Below are 21,655 nucleotides of genomic sequence, written 5' to 3' on the forward strand. Positions count from 1 at the left end.
AGTCGATATGTAATAATCCCAATCAAGTCCAAATATAGATGATCCTAACACGAGCCACGTAGCCAGAAGCTCATAAACCACCACATTTCCTCTAAAGCACCTCGTTTTGCTGCAACCACTATACCTATGCTGAATAGACCTTCTGTGAATCTGAAGTTGTTCATCCAACTCCCCTTGATGGCGAAATGTAGATCCATTAATGACGTAGAAATACTCAGGCCAAAACTGACGTAAATCTGACTCTACAATACTAATGCCGCTAATGGACTCCTCCACTTGGCGCGATGCCATAGTAAACACCATCTGATGATCCGTAAAATTAACATTCACAGCTCGTACAACACAAATCACAAGATACTCTAGTACCACAAACTATCCCCAATCAACACCACCTCGTGACCTTGCCACAATTGCGACGACTAGTCATCCAATTAAACCTTCCCAAGCCGCACTCATCAACCAGATGTCGGAAACCGCTGCGCCTTTATTTCAACAATTGAATAGTCTCTAAATAACTCTGTATCTCCAATCTGGATGACACGTTGAGACAATGCATGAGCATCTCTGACTCCTTCGTAGACCGTCTGTAGCATCACGGACCACTGGCGCATAGCGGACGCTGAGAGCGTAATATTATTCACGAGTGGATATAAAGAGGGATAAGTCATATACTTCAAGATGAATTAATATCGCACGATAAGGAATGAAAGAAACGGAATTTCCTAACAGTTTTGTAGCCTCTCGAAGATAAGCACAGACGTCTCCGTACCAATCCGCAAGACTCTACTAAACCAGCTTATGACTCGTAGCACCTATGAACCTAGAGCTCTGATACCAACTTGTCACGACCCAAAACTCTTTCCAAAAGATTCGTGATGGCACCTAGTCTCTAAACTAGGTAAGCCTAACATTAACTGAGATAACAGTGATACTTGCTAACTTTAAATTAAATAACTCTTAACAAATTCCAATTTCCAAAATCGGTAGTACAAGTCATAAGACTTTCTAAGAGTAGTTATACAAAATAAATACATCACTATTCCGAAACAAAAGGAATAAATGGAAATAAGTACAAATGAAGGTGATTCTAAGGCTTGTAAACGCTGCAGCAGGTTTACCTTGAGTCTCCACTGCAACGACCCGTACAGCTACTACCGATCAAATTCCTGGATCTGTACACAAAAATATACATAAGTGTAGTATGAACACACCATAGCGGAACCCAGTAAGTATCAAGACTAACCTCGGTGGGGTAGTGACGAGAGACAGTCCAGACACCTACTGGTCAAATAAATTGAACAGGATATGATAATAAACTATCAACCTAAAGATGACAAAGTAATATCAACAGCAGGGAAAGAACAACTACAATCATTAGAAACAATAAAGGGAAACACAGATGGAAACGAAAGATAACCAAATAAATTAACACCAACATAGCTGGAACATAGATAGTAAAAATGTACTCAAATAAGGAAGGCGATGTCAGCTCAATAAATCATATCATTTCTGATGCACAATTTCATCCATCTCAAACTCGATGTCTCATATCATAACCTCAATTACCAAACCTTTAGCACACCCGGTACCTTGTGCCCACATATTTCTATCTCACTTTGCACAACAGCGTTCTCATGTTACTCAGTTCATAGGGTCCATAACCAATGCAATTAAAATGTTCAAGGAGTCTTACTTATATAACATAAAGTGGAGTATAGCTTCTAAACCAATTAGGAACTCAGCAAGAAAAATGAAGTTATTTTTAGAAATCATTTGAATAAAGAAAGTACAATTTTCAATTAAAGTACAACATCGAACGAATTATTACCTTTAACAAGGGATTTAATAAATTAACTTAGTAGAAATTCCATTTTAAGCAAAATACAACCTCAGGCGGTTTAAGAAAATTTAATTGAGTAACTAATTGAATTGAAGATGAAATAATTATTGAAATTTAAAAGGGTGATGGATCTTGGGAAATTGGGGAGGAGGAAATTGCTACAGAAATTGAGGAGGCAAAAAACTAGTTTGAGATGGGCTGCTGAGGGTGATTTCAACACCAAGTTTTTCCATTCCTCTGTCAATAGTAAGAGTAGGAAACTTCTGCTACACATAATTCAAAAGGGTGATGGATCTTGGGAAATTTGGGAGGAGGAAATTGCTACAGAAGCCACATAATTCTATCAAAATCTTTTTAAGAAGGCCGATTAGAATATAAACCAAGCATTATTCAATACTATTCCTAAATTGATTGAAGAGTCAGATAATAAGGCCTTGATTGTTTTACCTACTTAGGAGGAAATTAAAGAAGTGGCTTTTTCTATGTATGCTGATTCATCTCGAGGACCTGATGGCTTCTCTGCTAAGTTCTACCAAATATGTTGGGGTATCATCAAAGGGGACCATGTTAGGATGATTAGTGCTTTTTTCTCTAGGGATTCCATTCCTAAATCTATCACCCGTACATGTCTTGTTCTCCTTCCTAAGATTGATAATCCCAAAACTATGTCTGATCTTAGGCCCATTAGTTTAGGAAATGTGTCTTGTAAGATTATTTCTAAGCTTCTAAATAGCATACTTTCTTCGCTACGGCCTAAGCTCATCTTTTCTAACTAGTTTGGTTTTATAAAGGGTAGGTCTATTAGTGAAAATATTATGTTAGCTCTGGAGCTTGTTCATACCATCTCCAAACCTAATCTGGGGGGAATGTGGTTTTTAAATTTGATATGTCGAAAGCTTATGATAGGGTGTCATGGGAATTTTAATGTCTTTCTTTTAGAGCTATGGGATGCGGGGATGGGTGGATAGATATGATATGGAGATTGGTATCAAATATATGGTACTCAATCAACATAAATGGAACTAGGTCGGGTTTTTTTAACTCATCCAGAGGGCTTAGACATGGTAACCCCCTATCTCCCTCTTTGTTTGTTATTTGTGCAGAGCTTTTGTCAACATTGATGAATAAGTTGCCTGAAAATGCTGATTTCAGGCTTTATACTGTTGACAAGCCTAGTCCAGTGATAACACACCTCTCATATGTTGATGATACCATTCTCTTCACATCTGGAGATTTGGAATCTATTAGATTGATGATGCTCAACTTGAAGATTTATGAAGAGACCTTTGGACAATTTATAAATAAGGAGAAATCTTCTTTTCTGGTTGCTCCAAAGGCATTACAAAATTTCATAGAGGAGATTAAGATGATGATGATAGGTTTTCAACATAAACATTTTCCTATGACATATTTAGGTGCAACAATTTATGTAGGAGGGAAGAAAGTGTGTTACTTCAATGATATGATTACCAAAGTAACTAATAGAGTGCAGGGATGGAACAATAAACTTGTATCTGCTGGAGGAAGAGCTATTTTGGTCAAATCAATATTGTATTCTCTCTCTATGCACATCATGGCTGCAGTAGACCCTCCTAAGTCCACACTCAATCACATTGAAAAGGTGATCAGTAACTTTTTTGGGGAGAGTTTGAAGGCAAACTAAAGAACCATTGGTTTTCATGGAAGTCATTATGCGACTCAAAAAAAGAAGGTGGTGCCGTCTTTAGATCTATACATGATATTTGTCTCACTTTTGCTACTAAAAATTGGTGGGGATTGAAAACACAACAATCTTTGTGGAGAGAGTGTATTGAGGTAAAGTACTGCAAAAGGATACATCATGTGGCTAAAAGGTGGAGGCACCTGCAGTCTCACATATGGAGATTAAACATGTGGTGGAACCCCTTATCCTTTGGAAGCCCAATGCAACAGAATGCTCTTTTTGGTCGGATGATTGGTCTGGACTGGGACCGCTAGCTAAATTTGTGGCTCAAGGACCCAAGCCAGGCAAAATATAGTTAAAACGGGTCTATGATGGTGAGACATGGAACTTTCAGAAGGTTCAACAAGTTCTACCAAATAACATTTTGGAGCAGATCAAGAAAGTCATAATTGGTGAAAATAACAAACTAGATAGGCTTATTTGGAAACCATCCAATGATGGTAAATTCTCTTGTAAAACTACTTTTCATACGTTGAGATAAACTAGAATCTCTTCCATGTCCTCATAAAGAATATGGCATAAAAACTTCCCCTTTAAGTTATCCATCTTCATGATGAGGCTTTTGAGAGGGAGATTACCAATTGATGAAGTGATAAGAATGTTCGGCATTCAAGGACCTTCTAAATGCTATTGTTGTAAAGATACACAAGAAGATTATATTGCTCACATCTTTTTCTCAATATGAAAAGCTCAATATGTATAGAAACATTTCAGTCAGAGCGTAGGTATTACAATCTAAAGCAACTTAAAACATACATGGATGAAATATTGGTTCATTAAGCCTTTGAATGAGGCGTACAGTTTTGTTCTTCAATGTGTTCTTTCAATTATCTATTGGGAGTTGTGGAAACAAAGGTGTGCAGCTAAATATGAAGGTTCATTTGCTTCTGTACAAAGCTTGTTATATCGAGTGCAATCACTGATAATCATGCTTCTTAAAGTTCACTACAAGAGAATCAAATGGCAAGATGACTGGGCTGGAATTTGCAGGTTCCTGGAAGGTTTTAAACCTCCAATGAAAGCTCTCAAGGTGATGTGGTCACTTCCTCCTTTAGGTAGACTGAAGCTTAACACGGATGGGAGTAGTAATGTTATGAAAAGAATGGTCTGTATTTGGGGTATTGTTAGGGATAACAGTGGAAAGCTTATCATGGCACATGTCAAGGCTCTTCACTTCTGCACTAACAATACGGCTGAAACACAAGCTGCACTTTTTGGAATTGAGTGGATTGCCTTCAATAGGATTCACAATGTAATTCTAGAAATGGACTCTTTATTGATTGTTAATATGCTTAATGGATCTTCTTCACCTTTTTGGGAGATTCATGATGATATTTTAAAGGTGAAAAAAATTATTCAGAGTCATCGAATTAAAGTCCAACATTATTATAGAGAAGAAAATTCAGTGGCAAACACACTATCAAAATATGGTGCTACATTGGATATTCTACCTATTGCTACCATCTTCCTCAATGTTCAAGATCTACCTAGGGATACTGTTGGGGTATATCAAATGGATAGGATGCAAATGCCTTCATTTATATTCAGGAGATCAAAAATGAAGAACCTGCGGCTAGATGGAGTAGAATGATAATTGTATATATATTGTGTTTTTATATTTTTGTCATAGCATCACGTGTACATGGAAAACTCACTTCCTACCATCATAGTAGTACTAACATAGCTGCCCATTTTTGGTGTTAACTTATATTGGATTGGGTATGTCCAGTCCTTTATAATTCACAGAGGAATATAGGCACTTGGTTCCTTTTGTTGTATGTTTTTCATTTTGGTTATTAATCTACAGGTAGAGGTCTGCCTAACCCCCACCAAAATGGTGGTTTTTAAAAAATATATATATTTCCGACATTCATGGGATTTAATTCCAATTTTAGTTGGTCAATTAATTAATGAGAACAAGCAACATAAGAGAATCCGTAAAGAACTTTCTAGTTCTTTAATATTTATCCATGTGAATTCTCTTTTATTTTTGCACATTATACTTGGCTAAACTCATTATGCCAACTGAATAAATTATCAATATTGATAAACTTCAGGTTTACACCATGATGTGTGCAATTATCAATAAACTCCAAGTTTATTATGATATGGATTTTTATATCAATAAACTTCTCCTTTATCGTAGCATTCTATTATTTGTATACTACAAATTGGAGAATAAAGCGAGTAGCTTTCACATATATATTACTCCACTACAAGTTGTAGTAATAGATTAAATCTTTCCTTTATGTATAGTCTCAATATAACCAACTACTTTCGCGAATACTTTAGAAACTAAATAAGTTTCTTTGAGACTTACTACAACATAATGTCTTATTGATAATCAATTTTGTTCCTCCAAAATAGTAATAATTGGCTCTTCCAGAGCTCTCAATTAATTTAGTACTACCACATATTCATCAACATCCATATGGTGAATATCTCTTTTAAAAATATTTATACCATTATGGTCATGTTCAAAATTATATGCAAGATCTGTTTCTTGCATTATTGTTGTCTTTTAATAATCACATTGCTAAAATATTTTGGCGTATAATAAGTACATGACCAATGACCATTTATGCCATAATAATAACATTATTTTCTTATTTTCTCTCTAACATCCTTCTAGAAGTGAGTGTGGTATATACTATTAGCACGCCCATACTCTTCCAAGAATGAATATATATTCATAAATCACATATTGCCACATTCACATCATAAATGGACCATAATTATCTATATGTACTTTACAAAATCTCATGTTAAATCGATGACAAATATTATTTTCACATAGTGAAAAATTAATTTGAGAATCCTTATTGTTCTCATTACCACAAAGATGACGATTATAATTTCGTCTATTGCCACATCCCCATCCATTAATACATTTATGGTAATAATTTTGTCTTCTTTCAGACGTATCACATACAGCTATCACATTCTCTTAAGGGAATGAGAATGAATCAAATTCAATTCCACTTCTTGTGCTCACAATCATACATGAATTTGATCATGGCAAGACATAGAAATTTTATCACTTCGAGTGATTCTAATTTCTTACAAACTCTATTAGAGTTATAATCAAATTTTATCTTTATTTGTATTTAAAATAAATTATAGAATGTCACGGATTTAAAAGAGAAAATAAGGTAAAATGCTTACTTTGAATCCAGAATTTATTCCCGAGGGAAGTTTATGGAATAATTTACCATCGCTATGCTCAATATTATGGATAAGTTGAGCATCATGCACATATCCCAAAGCATCTATTCAATTGGTTGGAGTCTCGTGCTGATAACGTATTATAAAACAATAAAAGAAGAAGAAGAGCATAGCAGAGAAAAGTAAAAAAGGAAAATTCTTATTGATTTTGTGATGAATTACAATATAAAAACCTCTATTTATAAGAAAAAAGTGACTTAGCCACAAGTAACAAACCCTAAAATCTCTCTAAAATATAGACATTCATATTAAATACAATTTTATTTATAACAAAAAATAATTTTATAACTATACTAATACAATGAATAAAATTGGGGAATAGACATATTGGCCTTAATCATCGCCCACGTCGAAAAGCAGAACTTCTTTTTGCCCTTTGCTACTGCTGGTTTTAAGATCTTCCTGCTGTCACCTTTCTTCAGTGTACTACGAATCCTATAACCTCATATCCTGCTATTAATTATCAGAAATTTTTTTATTCGCACAAAATATTTGTATTAATTCAATATGTATTTTTATATACATTGTTATTCTAATAATTAATTAATACAAACTATTGCGTTAATTATTTACTTAAATATAGTAAACTATATGATTTGGTATAAATACAACTTGCAGGGTGAGGTTTTACTTCTCTTATTTACCCAACACACAATCTTCCAAGTTGCAACCATTTTCTTTTTCTCTCTCTTATTCTGCACTTTTTGTTTTGATTCGGAAATTGTTGGTATTGTTCTGTTATAATTATCCCTTCAAAACCACTCGTAGTAACCATTTAGCGAAAAACTACAATCAGTGTCTCTTTCTCATTATTACTGACACCTCATTTCTTCTTCTTCTTCCTTTGATTTCTCTTTGTAGCTGTTTCTTCAGATTCCATTCTCTCTTTAAGATGAAGGTTTGATTCTTTATTCCTCTTTGATCATCATTTCTCTTTATACATATAATTTATGTTGCACGGATTCTCTATGTTATCGTACCTACCTGTGTTGGATCTTCCACAAATACACTCTTTTTGGAGGATCAGACTCGCACCCAGAAATATTTTTGAAGAGTCTGAACAATATAGCATATAGCACGGACGTAAATGAATTTTCCTTTCTTCCATTTTCGGAATACAACATCTCAGGGTGTCATCTTTTGCATTGAATACTATATGGATTTTTGGATATTCTTTTTCTTTTGTTTAATTAATATCTTTTATTCTGTAGACTTTTGGGTACTGATTTTCATCTTTACTTTCTAATTTTTTCTTTTTAATCTCTTATTTTTCCAGAAACGTATCCTGATAAAAGTGGATTTAGAAGATGCTAGAGAAAAGCGGAAGGCCTTGAAGACAGTCTCTGCTGTTTCAGGTTTTAAAAATTCTATTTTCTGAATTTTCATTTTTCACTAGTTAAGATTTTGGAATAAAAGATGATACTCCCTGTTTCGTTAATAGTTTGGGAGTTAAAGCAATTTTTTCCGAATATATCTTAAAATACTTTAACTATAAAAAATTGTGTTTTTTCATACTTCTTTAAATTTTAAAATCAAAATTTAAATTTGCATCGAAAATTGGAAGCGTTAAATCTTGTATCCCAAACCCCGCTTTTTCTTTTGACATAATCGAGTAGGTGAAAATTTATCCTCAATATTCCAATCAAATTATTAGATGCAAGGCATGTTTTTCTCATACAAATTTATCATTTAAATATGGTTAAATAATTTTTATTTTTATTTTAACCTTTAACAGCTAAGATTAAATTTTTTGATTTGGTGTAGACATTGATCGCCGGTAATTATTATCTAAAATAATAATAATAATTTTTTTTTGATTTAGAGTGCTTTAATTTAGCTATAAGTTGAAAAAAATTAGTTCACGTATTGGGTTGCTACTAAAAGGTTAGGTGAATGGTGAAGATCCTATTTCTAGTTTGGTAAGTAGATAATGCGCGATGTTTTTTTTACTGTTACTGGCAATTGATTTTTAGTTTGTACTGATTAGGAAGAAGAAAAAAGAGCAGTAAAATTGAATAAATTTAGTAGTTGATAATACTGTGTTAGGTGAATTGGAGTGGTAGTGACCATAATATGGCAATTAATTGATTTCTAGTTTGTACTGATTAGGAAAAGGAAAAAGAAACAGTAAACTTTTCTAAGTTGATTCCAGCATGACGCCACGTCAAATGGGTCCACTGTCCTTCTAAGTTGTTCCCCACTAAAACAGTTTAACGTAGTAGTGTCACTTTGCCTAGCTAAATACAGAGCGGTAATGAATTTTTTGAGCAAATAGAGAAATATTTTTGCTTTAATATAGTTTACTAATACTAGTACTTTTTGCTTGGAATGTCTTGGTGCATGAGTTGAGGCGAACTTCATTAATATGACCATGTGCTTTTGCATGGAGCTATAAAAGACGTGCAAAAGGTGTTATAACTATTGCCATCCTAGGTTGTGGTATAGTGTTAATATCCTTTATCATTAATAAAAAAATTTGAATTTGAGTTTTGAGAATAAAATCATCATTTATAGAGTTTTGTTCAAAACTATGAGTATCCTTAGTCTTCCTTCCTTCTTCCATGAGCTTAACCAAATGAATTTGATGTTGAGCTCTTGTAGGAATTGATGAGATTTCGATGGATATGAAAGGTAAGATATTAACCATCATTGGGACAGTTGATCCAGTAAGTGTAGTGAGCAAATTGCGCAAGTTTTGGTGGGCAGAGATACTTATAGTAGGACCAATCAAAGAACCAAAAAAGAAAGAAGAAACTAAAAAAGAAGAAACTAAAAAGGAAGAAATGAAGAAAGAGGATGAGCCACCTAAAGAGGAACCAAAGAAAGAAGAGCCACCCAAAGAAGAACCTAAGAAAGAGGAACCAGCTAAAGAGGAAGCAAAGAAAAAAGAACCACCCAAGGAGGAAGCAAAAAAAGAAGAGCCTAAAAAAGAAGGAGAAAAGAAAGAACCCAAAAAAGAAGAAGAGAAGAAACCACAGCCACATCCACAAAGGATATTTTTGCCACAACCACAACCTTATCTACAAGCTGCTTATAGGCCATATTATCCTCCCATGCACACATCTTACCAAGTTCACCATAGCATGGAAGAGAATCCTAATGCATGTAATATCTGTTAACCTTGTTGAAGAGAAAAAAGAAAGAAGTCATATGTATAGGTCAGTCTCCTTTATGTTGTTTTAGTTATCTTATTATCAAGAATGAACTCAAGACTAATATTTGAAGAATAGAGAAGCTAGCTTTTGTGAATATATAGACAATGAGGCCTTCCTCATCTATTCTAATATTAGATTGTGTAGAAAGCATTGCTACCACTATATATAGCGTCAGGGATAGCTCTTTTCCAAAGTGCGGAGGGTATTGAGAATGTAGAGAAGAAAGGAAAGATCCCTCGAAAAAGCCTCAAGCAAGCTGCATATTTTTCTTCTCCTCGAACCGCTCAAGTATGATGCATTAGTGGAGTAAGGGGAGGGGTGGAGGGGGGAGATCCGTTATAGAAAATGTGTGGAATTAGGATCAATTCATGAACCCTAATTTCTGGAAGAGAATTGATGAAGAACTTAGAGAGAGAAAATATCAGAAGAAGAAGAAGAAAAAGAAGAGAGAATACTTCATTTCTGTTAAATGTCGGTTTGTACAGTATATGCAAATATATAGAAAAATGCTAAATAGCTATTATCCACTAACTATTTAACTAACTCACTTAACTAACTTCAATAATCTAGAACCTTCTAAAATATTAGTACATCAATATACACTTGCTATGTTACTCCTTCTCAAGCTAGGTGGTGCAAAAATGTTTAGCACTCCTAGCTTGCCTACAAGATGCTCATGTTGTGGCTTTGCTAACCCTTTTGTTAAGATGTCTGCTTCTTGATCTCGAGTGCCCACATGCTTTGTCTTGATTAGTCCTTCCTGAATCTTCTGCATGATGAAATGGCAATCTATTTCTATATGCTTTGTCCTTTCGTGAAATACAGGGTTGGCTGCAATCTGCAATGCGGCCTTACTATCACTGTATATCTCAATTTGTAGTTCCACATTGGTCCCAAGTTCCTTCAAAAGTGTTGCCAACCAAACTACCTCTGAGATAGCAGTAGTCATGCTTCTGTATTCAGCTTCAGCAGAACTCTTAGAAACTGTATTGTGCTTCTTCGATTTCCAAGAGAGTAGTGATTCTCCATACTTCACTATAAAACCTGATATTGATTTCCTTGTGTTGGGACAAGATGCCCAATCTGCATCACAGTATACACTCAATGTGTTGCTGCTCAATAGAATACCCATGCCTGGTTCTCTTTTAATATACCTGACCACTCTCAAGGTTGCTTCCCAATGAGACTTCTTAGGACTCTGTAGAAATTGGCTAAGTATCTGCACTGAAAACGCTATATCAGGTCTGGTGAATGTCAAGTATAGCAGCTTGCCAATAAGCCTTTGGTATTGCCCTATGTCATTCATTAGTATATCATCTTCGACCCCTGTTAATTTGTCAAGTTCTGGTACTGCCAGCTTTATATTTGCCTCCAAAAGAGTCCATGCTAGTTTAGCACCTGTTAGCCCCAAGTCAGATATTATTTCCAAGGCATATTAACTCTGATTGATTAATATGCCTTTCTTTAACTTACTGAATTCTATTCCAAGAAAATATTTCAGCTCTCCTAAATCTTTGATTTTGAAGGGCTGATGCAATGAATTTTTAGTGGCTTCAATTAGCTGTAGATTACTTCCTGTCACTAGCATGTCATCCACATAGACTAGGATCACTACAATATCTGAGCCCTATCGACTAATGAATAATGAGTGATTCAAATTGCTTTGATGAAAACCAGAAGATAGAAGGGCTTCTGTCAGTTTCAAATTCCATTGCCTCCTAGCTTGTTTAAGTCCATAGAGGGATTTTACAAGTCTGCATACCATACCAGACTCCCTCTGACTTGTAAAACCTTGTGGCAACTCCATATAGAATTCATAATGAAGGTCCTCTTGCAAGAAAGCATTGTATACATCTAATTGGTGAATGAACCAATTATGCACAGCAATAAGTGAAAGAACAGTCCTGATAGTGGCTATTTTAACTACTGATGAGAAGGTCTCATTATAGTCCAAACCTTCTTTCTGATTATAGCCTTTAGCTACTAATCTAACTTTAAATCTCTCCACTTCTCCATTAGCCTTGAGTTTCACCTTGTAAACCCATTTGCACCCTATAGGTCTCTTTCCTGCTGGTAGCTTGACCAATTCCCAAGTATTATTCTCCTGTAATGCTTGAATTTATGCTTGCATTGCATCCACCTACCTTTGATCTTGAGAAGCATGCTGAAAGTTCTTAGGCTCTATGATGGCTGAAAAAGCTCCAAGATACAACTAATGAGATGAAGATAATCTGCCATATGTGACAGATTCTTCAATAGGATATAGTTTTGAGCTAGCTGAGGATCTAATTCTGTTGGTGACATAATCAATCAACCATACAAGTTCCTTGGATTCTCTTTGAGATCTTCTTAAAGGCGCATTGGTGTCAGCATAACTTGGAAGTGGAGGTGAAGCCACATTGGTGTCAGCCAAGCTTGGCAGTGGAGTCTCTTCTATGGGGGCTTCTAATCAGGTGGCTCAATCTCAGGTGCATCTTCAGGTATGGGAACATTCTAGAAGTCATGGACAGATGCAGTATCATCTGTGGTGTTATCAACTATGGTGTTGGTATCTGAGGTCAATGCTGGTGGACATATTGTAGCAGTGATTGTGGGCACATTGACATCATGGTCTGCTGTTGTTGTAGGCATTGGCATACTGTGATCACCCTTGATGAGAAAAGGGATCTACTGTCTGACTTGCCTCTGCTGACTACAATTGAAATAGGAATACATCATCCCTAAAAGTAACATCTCTGTTGGTAAAGAACACATTTTTTGATATATCATACAGAATGTATCCTTTAGTCACATTAGAATAACCCATAAACACTGACTGTATTGCCCGACTTGTAAATTTATCTCCTTTAGGTAAGGTAGCAGCATAAAATAGACATCTTATAGTTTTTAAGTACGTGATAGAAGGTTTCTTGTTAAAGAAGACCTCATAGGGTGATTTCCCTTGAAGGACTATAGATGGCAGTCTGTTTATCACATAAGCAGCAGCTAAAATGCAATGACCCCAACACTTGAGAGGAATGTATCCCTGAAACTTTATTGCTCTAGCAACCTCAAGCAAATGTCTGTGCTTTCTTTTTGCCATCCCATTCTGTTGGGGTGTGTATACACATGTTCTTTGGTGCACAATTCCCATTGTTTCACATAGTTCATGTATTCCTAAGTTCACAAACTCCCCTCCATTATCTGATCTAATCGTTTTAATCACAACATTAAATTGAGTATCAACCATTCTAACAAAATTTCTTAGAATTATGATGACATCTAACTTTAGTTTTAACAAAAAAATCCATGTCACACGAGAATAGTCATCTACAATAGTGAGGAAATACCTATTTCCATCAAAAGTTGGTGTAGTATAAGGTCCTCATACATCCAAGTGTAACAGTTCAAACACTTTATTTGATCTACTAGTACTCAAAGAAAAAGATGGTCTGTGATGCTTAGCTAGTAGACACACTTCACCTTTATCTACTACATGTCGACAAGTATCTAAATTTTATCCTAGAAGTTGCTTCATAGGTCCTTCTGAAGCATGTCCCAGTCTGTTGTAGTAGATAGCTGCCTCTACTTTATTCTCCTGTGTTGTTAATCCCCTTGCATTCTCCCTTCCTTTAGTTCTGCTGCATTATTTGCCTGTGAGACCAGCAAATAAAGTCCATTCCTTTCTTTACCAATACCCTTCACTTTCCCAATGAAGGAGGTCCTGGAACCAACAAAAATCAGGGTAGAATGCAACTAAGCATCTAAGGTCCCTTGTAACTTTGGAAACAGACATGAGATTGTATTGAAAATCTGGTATAAACAGAACATTTTTTACTTCCCATGTGCCTGTTATTCTGCAGTTACCAATATGTGTAACATGTGCTATTTCTCCATTTGGCAAACTGACCTTCTTAGTGTCTCTAACATCAACTGCTTCAATATCTCTTAATATCCTTTAAATCGCGTACAAATTTAATTAATAATCTCAAATCTTCAACCATATGATTGGTTGCACTTGTATCTATTATCCAATGAGTCTTTGCTACATCAACAAGAAATGAGTAAACAGTATTACCTGTTATGTTAGCCATATTCTCCTTTGCTTGTTCATGATTGATATTGAGGTTCAGCATCTTCATTATTTGTTCATATTGCTCTGCAGTCAGTTGTGGTGCTCTAGCCATTTCTCTTTTGTTACATCCATCAAATTGCCTAATGTTTCCTGCATTCCCAGCACCTGTGTTTGGATTAGTATTTTCAGCACACACATTGTATGCAGTGTTCATGTTCATCTTCCTTTGTCCTTTGAAACCTGCCGGATACCCAATCAGCTTGTAGCACCCTTCCTTTGTGTGTCTCTTCATCTTGCAATAATCACATTGAACATTCCAATTCCTCCATGGCTTTTGATAGTTCTAATATGTATCGTTTTTACTAGCTAGAAGGGCTGCAGGTTCATTTCCATCCCCTGTTATTGTAGTGTTAGCTATTGTCCTCTGGTTCACTCTTTCAACTAGCATTGAGTATGCTTTGGTAATGCTTGGAGTTGGACTAGTCATCAAAATCTGGCTCCTAGCTTGCTCGTATGTTTCATTTAATCTCATTAGGAATTGTAAAACTTTCTGTTGTTGCATGAACTCAATAAAAATTTTAGATCTTGGACAATCACATGGAGGTGGTATCATATTATCAAATTCATCCCATAGATTGCACAATTTAGAGAAATACACTGATACATTGTCAATACCTTGCATAATTGTTGCTATTCCTTTGTGCAGTTCATAGACTCGTGAAGTATTTACTTTGTCAAATCGCTCCCTCAGATCTTCCCAAATAGCCGTAGCATTTTTGGCATAGACTATTCCTGTTATCAATTCATTCGACACTGAACTCATTATCCATAGTAGGACTATTGCGTTACAACGATCCTATTGATGACGTAGTTCATCTTCAAAATCACCCTTTCTCAGAGTCATATCGACCAGTCCTAGCTTGTTCTTTCCAAGCAATTGGATCTCCATCGCTCTACTCCAAGTAGTGTAATTATCTGAACCAGTCAGCTGGATCGATATAATCGGTGCACCTGTCGTATCAGAAGGATAGAGGAAAAGTGGATGATTATGATCCAATTCTGTTCTTGCCGCCATTGTTGAGCTCTCAATTTCTGTGATTTGCTTGTATATAGAGCAGGATCTTCCAAAACCAGTAATTCACACTCGCAATTGCGATGAGTGCTCTGTTACCATGTGGAATTAGGATCAATTCATTAACCCTAATTTCTGGACGAGAATTGATGAAGAACTTAGAGATAAAAAAATTAGAAGAAGAAGAAGAGAGAATACTTCATTTTTGTTAAATGTCAGTTTGTACAGTATATGCAAATATATAGAAAAATGCTAAATGAGTAGCTATGTGACGACCCGAAGGGTCATCACCGTAGTTCTTCCTTGTTCCGCACTTTTGAGGCCTTGAAAACCTCGCTTTTAGTTGCCTCGATTGGCGTGCATAGTTCGGGCGCGTATCCGGAAAGTTTTTATGTTAGAATATGTGAATTATGTGAAACATTTGATGAATTTTGGTATTAATATGCATAATGTTGACTTCGGTCAACATTTTGGGTAAACGGACCCGGACCTGTGATTCGACGGTCCCGAAGAGTCCGTAGAAAAATATGGGACTTGGGCGTGTGCCCGGAATCAAATTCTGAGGTCCCAAGCCCGAGAAATGAATTTTTGAAAGAAATTGTTTTTCTGAAATTTGATATGAAAATTTGGAAATGAAAAAGGGGTTAGAAAATATAGGTATCGGGCTCGTATTTTAGTTCCGACGCCCGATACAAGTCTTACATATGTGTTAAGCACTATCTGTAAAGTTTGGCTAAAAACGGACGTCATATGACGTGTTTCGGACTAAAAATGGAGAATTTGAGTTATGAAAGTTGAAGAAAGAAAATCATGTGTTTGAGGCTTGATCCTATGTATATGATGTTATTTTGGCGATTTGATCGCACGAGTAAGTCCGTAAGATGTCTTTAAGGTTGTGTGCATGTTTGGTTTGGAGTCCCCAGGGCTCGAGTGAGTTTTGAATGGGGCCCAGGAGGTCTTGGACTTAAGAAATGCAGGTTCAGGTGTTGCAGACACCAGCGCGGCCGCGGTCATTTCCTCGCGGTCCGCGCTGGAGCCGCACGGCCGCGATGCCTTTCTGTGCGGTCCGCGTGGCTGAGTCTGAGGGCTAGGGTTTCAGGTCAACCAGCGCGGCCGCGCACCAAAACAGTGCGGTCCGCGCTGGAAGGGTTCAGAGAAGCCCCAATTTTTTCTCCCACTCGGCGCGGCCGCAACACATTTTTGTGCGGTCCGCACCAGGTCCTCAGAAAGGTATACAAGTTCGGAAAATCTCAGTCATTTTTTCACTTTTCAAAATCCCAAAACCTAAGAGGCGATTTTCCAAACAACCTTTTTTCTTCAAAACGATTGGTAAGTGATTTCTAACTTAATTTCTTTATTCCTTAACATCTTTTAACATAATTTCAACTTCAAATCAAAGATTTTCATGGGAAAAATTGGGTGTTTTGGGTAGAACCTAGGTTTTCTACAAATTGAGAAGTTGGACCTCAATTTGGGGTCCGATTTAAAAACAAATCATATATTGGGATTCATGGGGGAATGGGTAACCGGGTTTTGGTCTGAACCTCGAGTTTCGACCACGTGGGTCCGGGGGTATTTTTGACCTTTTTGGAAAAAACCTTGAAAAAATCTATTTTCATGCATTGGGGATGATTCATTTAGTAATTATTAATGTGATTAAGTAACTTATGACTAGATTCGAGCGGATTGGTGGTGGAATCAAGAGGTAAAGCTATACTAGAAGCGTGAGTTGAGTTTGGAGCATTCGAGGTAAGTGTTTGTTCTAACTTTGGCTTGAGGGAATAGGATTAGGATGTTATTTGCTACTTGCTTAAAGTGGAGTACGGTGTATAGGCATGGTGACGGTTATCTATGCACCGGAGTCTAGCATGACCGTGAGTCTTGATTGCTTTTAATTCGAATTATGTGACACAAGCTCCTTGTTTATTTGATAAGTTTCATATAATGTGAACGGTTGAGGAAGAATGATTTAAAAGGAGAATGTGTTGTGAATACTCCCTTGCCGGGATGTGTAGACTGATATATATATTCTCCCTTGTCGGGATATTTTGGGTTGTTAGCTCTACCCTTGCCGGGTTAAAGGTATTGAGTTGTTATTTTCCCCTGAAGGGGTCTACTATATGAAGTCAGATATTATGAACTATGTTATGGGATCGTGTGGCACGCCGTCCACTTATATATGATATTATGGGATCGTGTGGCACGCCGTCCACTTATATATGATATTATGGGATCGTGTGGCACGCCGTCCACTTATATATGATATTATGGGATCGTGTGGCACGCCGTCTACTTATATATGATATTATGGGATCGTGTGGCACGCCGTCCACTTATATATGATATTATGGGATCGTGTGGCACGCCGTCTACTTATATATGATATTATGGGATCGTGTGGCACGCCGTCCACTTATATATGATATTATGGGATCGTGTGGCACGCCGTCCACTTATATATAATATTATGGGATCGTGTGGCACGCCGTCCACTTATATACTATACTATGGGATCGTGTGGCACGCCGTCCACTTATGTATGATATTATGGGATCGTGTGGCACGCCGTCCACTATGTATATATGTATATATATATATATATATATATATATATATATATATATATCATGGAAACCGGAGTTTCTTCTGTTTATTTCCGATATTTCATTTTTATCTGTTACTCCCCGTTAGCATGTCCCCTCCCAGTTTTACTTTGTATTGTCTTGTTATTTTTGTTTTCTTGCACTTGTTGTATATATATCTGTACAGGTTAATTGTGGTAGGTACTGTCTAGCCTCGTCACTACTTCGCCGGGGTTAGGCCAGGCACTTACCAGCACATGGGGTCGGTTGTGCTGATGCTACACTCTGTGCATTTTTGTGCACAGATCAGGGAGCAGCTTACGGACCGCAGCAGTAGGACTTCTGGGAGCTATCTTCAGTCCAGGGACTCTCGAGGTAGCCTAGCTGGCGTTCGCAGGCCGAAGTCCCTTTTCCATGTTTTTTGTTTGTTTATCTTGTATCAGACAAACATGATATATTTTCCCTTCAGACATTGATTGTAGTATTCTGTAGTAGTCTGTGAGCTAGTGACACCAGACTCTGGGTAGCATTTTGGTTCAAACTTCCGCACTTTTGGTTTTCAGTTGCTTTAAATTTAAAGTCTTCCGCTTAGATTTTGTCTCGTTTATTATATTGTTTGGAAGAAAGCAGGAAAAATATTTTATATATTTGGCTTGCTTAGTTCCGATAGTAGGCGTCATCACGACACCCGATGGTGGGAAATCCGGGTCGTGACAAGCTATTATCCACTAACTATCTAACTAACTCACTTAACTAACTTCAATAATCAAGAACCTTCTAGAATATTCCTACATCTCTATACATTTGCTATGTTACTCCATTCTCATTAAAATGCAGCACGATAAAAGGGTTCGCTTCACTGTGTACATAAGATCCTCGAATCAATCACGCGTCTACCATTTGTGGTCCATTATCATTCTCTTCCTTGTCCGAGAAGGGAGATCAAAGAAAGGTAGTGATACACTAGTCATGTAAAAACACTTATATTATCAAGACATAAAATACCTCTCCATAGAATGAGTGACTGTTAAAGTAAGAGAACTTATATGCTACAATACATTAAAACATACTAATAGTAAAACAATTCTTTATAGTATTAATGTGTATTAAGTTAATTTTTTTTTCTTTTTCATACAAGAATTCAGCAAGATCATATGCTAGCACTCTAATTTCAAAGTAATGCGCAAACTGATATTATTATGAAGGACTAAGTAGTTGCTTATTGGTTATGAAGGATATACACAGGTGACAAAGCTAGAATTTAGATAATGGATTCGGTCGAATTCAATAGTTTCGAACCAAATTTTATATATTTATTTTAAGAAATTCATTGAATATGTAGAAATTATTAATTCAAAATTCAATAACTTAAAAAACTAGAATCGTACACCCCTAAGCTTTAAATAGTAGTTCGCTTTGAATAAACACAGCCATAAAAAATATGCAAGAGTTGCTTTGTTCCTGTATGTTTCCCATTTCTATTCACATCAATATCCTGCTTAAACTTATTTGGTGAAAAGTACAAAATAATTAATAAGACAACTTTTGCAGGAGCATTTAGGGTATAACTAATTATATTTACAGCAAGTACAAGGAAAAAAATTATGTTGGTAATGGCGTAATGGCCGATGATGGCCTTGGTTGCACAAAAACAAAAATGTACCGTCACAGAGATGTGGAAATATTAAGTATTTTAATAGAATATTATTATATTTAATATATTTCAAAATTAGTTAACTATAATTAAATACTAATAATTCTAGCTAAACAAAGTGATATGTATTGTCTGTTTAATGTCCGGGTGTATACATTTGGTGCAGAGTAAGTTTTTCCCTTCTATTCATTGTTGATTGACCGGACAAAAGTTGTGCTAGCCATGTTTTTTTTTTTTTTTTTCCACGTGAAACGCCAGCCATTTGAGTTGTTTTATTGGACTTTAATCGTTTGACATGTAACCGATGATAAACGTGTCTCATTATGGTGTTACTTTGTTCCAATTTGGCTATGTTAGCACACTACTAGGCCCACTTTTTATTGTTGGCAGTTTAAGTTAAAATAAAATATATAAATATATACTTGCCATCGCATACAGTAATGCAGCGGTCAGAGTGGGAACTTAATATTCCATTCGTTCCAATTTATGTGAACTTGTTTGATTGGGTACGAAATTTAAGAAAAAATAAAGACTTTTGGAATTTGTGGTCCTAAACAAGTCAAAATGAGGTCCAGAGTATTTGTGTGGTTATAAAAGCTTCTCGTTAAGGGTAGAATTAAAAGTTTAAGCTAAATTGTTTCCAAATTTAGAAAGGAGTCATTCTTTTTCGAACGAACCAAAAAGTAAATAGGTTCACATAAACTGAAACGGAGGGAGTAATACTATTTCTGAGAATATCTGAAAGCTCATGATATATTTTGGTAATGTAAATATCATATATATATTCTTAGAACTGAAGTTGTCAAAAGGGCGGATACCATCAAAACTTGATTGGATTAACATGAGCTGAATTAACATAAACGAGCAAATTATTAACCCGTTCAAAGGTTACTTGAATTGAGATGTGCATATTAAGATGAACTAGGCAATATGTAACGACCCGACCAGTCGTTTTGAACACTAGCGCATCGTTCGACGGTTTGGGGCCATGAGTTGCTTCATTTAAGGTATTATGACTTGTACGTGTGGTCGGAATTGAATTTCGGGAAGTTCAGAGTTAATTTGGAAAGAAAATTCTCATTTCGGGAGCTTTAAGTTGAAAAATTGACTAAGGTGTGATTTTTGAGTAAATGACCTTGCGTGATTTGAAAGTTCCAACAGGTTCATATGATAATTTTGGACTTAGGCGTATGTTTGGATCGGGTTTTGGATGACCCGAGAGCGTTTCGATGCCTATTGTGAAAAGTTGATACTTTGGAAGAATTTTATGAATTTGGGTTGAAGTGTATTTCAATGTTATCGATGTTTGTTTGGAATGCCGAGCATGTAATAGCTCTGTATGGTGATTCTAGTGTTAGGAGCGCGTCCGGATGTGGATTTGGAGGCCCGTAGGTCATTTTGGGGTTATTTGGCGAAATTTAGAAATTTGAAGGTTTTTGGGAAGTTTGACCGGGAGTGGACTTTTTGATATCCGATTCGAATTCCGATTCCGAAAGTTATAGTAGGTTCGAAATGTCAAATGTGACTTGCGTGAAAAATTTGAGGTCAATCGGACTTGATTTGATAGGTTTCGAGATCGAATGTAGAAGTTGAAATTTTTTAGTTTCATTAGGCTTGATTGGGGTGTAAATCGTGTTTTTAGCGAAGTTTGATGTGATTTGAGGCCTCGACTAAGTTTGTATGTTGTTTTAGGAATTGTTGGTATATTTGGTTGGGCTCCTGGGGGTCTCGGGTGTGTTTTGGATCATTTTGGGCTACTTTGGATACTGATTTTCTAATGTCTGGTGTTGTTCTTCGCGTTCGCGAAGAAGGATTTGACTTCTGGAATTTTGTTCTTCGCGTTCGCAACGAGACTCTCGCGTTCGCGAAGAAGAAAATTTCTGTTGCACAGGTCTGACTTCGGAGGCTCATATCTCACAATCTATAAGGAATTTGGAGATGATTCAAACAAAAGTTGTAGCCCTTTGTGTTAAATATTCAGAAATGTAAACCATTTAGCATTTGGATTTCTGTACGAAAAGTTATAGCTGGTACACTATAGGCTGTCCAGAAAGATGAAGAAGAAATTTGTATTGCATAGGGCTGACTTTCGCAGCATATATCTCGAAATATACAAGAAATTGGGAGATGACCAAAACATGAAAGTTGTAGATCTTGGTATCTAGTTTTCAGAAAGTTAAACCATTTGTCATTTGACGTTTTGTACAAAAAGTTATGACTATTATACTAGAGGCTATCTGAGAAGAGTTTGGAAATGGCTTTTGAGAATTTTGTTCATCACGAACGCGATGGGAGGCCCGTGGATGCGAAGAAGGGTTGCCTGGGCGGTGTATAAGTTTGCAAAAATGGG

General features: G+C 36.3%; 2 protein-coding genes across 3 annotated transcripts; one reads left to right on the forward strand and one right to left on the reverse strand.

Moving 5' to 3' along the window:
* Positions 1 to 7,285: 7,285 nt before the first annotated feature.
* On the forward strand, positions 7,286 to 18,242 carry LOC107830091 (uncharacterized). 2 transcript variants are annotated; one of them, XM_075255356.1, is made up of 4 exons: positions 7,286 to 7,686; positions 8,065 to 8,143; positions 9,390 to 9,946; positions 17,957 to 18,242. In XM_075255356.1, exons 1-3 carry the CDS (start codon positions 7,681 to 7,683, stop codon positions 9,905 to 9,907), a joined length of 603 nt encoding a protein of 200 aa, XP_075111457.1. In that variant the 5' UTR covers positions 7,286 to 7,680; the 3' UTR covers positions 9,908 to 9,946; positions 17,957 to 18,242. The 2 variants fall into 2 exon arrangements, with proteins under 2 accessions (XP_075111457.1, XP_016513061.1); XM_016657575.2 differs by lacking the exon at positions 17,957 to 18,242 and having other exon boundaries at positions 7,288 to 7,686; positions 9,390 to 10,037.
* Positions 14,341 to 15,072, reverse strand: LOC142164559 (uncharacterized). Its single transcript, XM_075222383.1, has 2 exons — positions 14,886 to 15,072; positions 14,341 to 14,789 (listed from the first exon to the last, which is right to left on the reverse strand). Exons 1-2 carry the CDS (start codon positions 15,070 to 15,072, stop codon positions 14,341 to 14,343), a joined length of 636 nt encoding a protein of 211 aa, XP_075078484.1.
* Positions 18,243 to 21,655: the final 3,413 nt, after the last annotated feature.

The sequence above is a fragment of the Nicotiana tabacum genome, chromosome 1 (assembly GCF_000715075.1).
Source record: "Nicotiana tabacum cultivar K326 chromosome 1, ASM71507v2, whole genome shotgun sequence".
In the NCBI taxonomy this organism is placed as follows: domain Eukaryota; kingdom Viridiplantae; phylum Streptophyta; class Magnoliopsida; order Solanales; family Solanaceae; genus Nicotiana; species Nicotiana tabacum.

What these genes read in the sequence shown, in the direction of transcription:
- LOC107830091 (XM_075255356.1), top strand. An exon ending in GACAGTCTCTGCTGTTTCAG is followed by an intron (nt 8,144 to 9,389) that starts GTTTTAAAAATT and finishes GAGCTCTTGTAG; the next exon opens with GAATTGATGAGATTTCGATG.
- LOC142164559 (XM_075222383.1), bottom strand. Translation starts at nt 15,072, where the DNA reads ATGGCGGCAAGAACAGAATTGGATCATAATCATCCACTTTTCCTCTAT. An exon ending in CGATATGACTCTGAGAAAGG is followed by an intron (nt 14,790 to 14,885) that starts GTGATTTTGAAG and finishes AATTGATAACAG; the next exon opens with GAATAGTCTATGCCAAAAAT.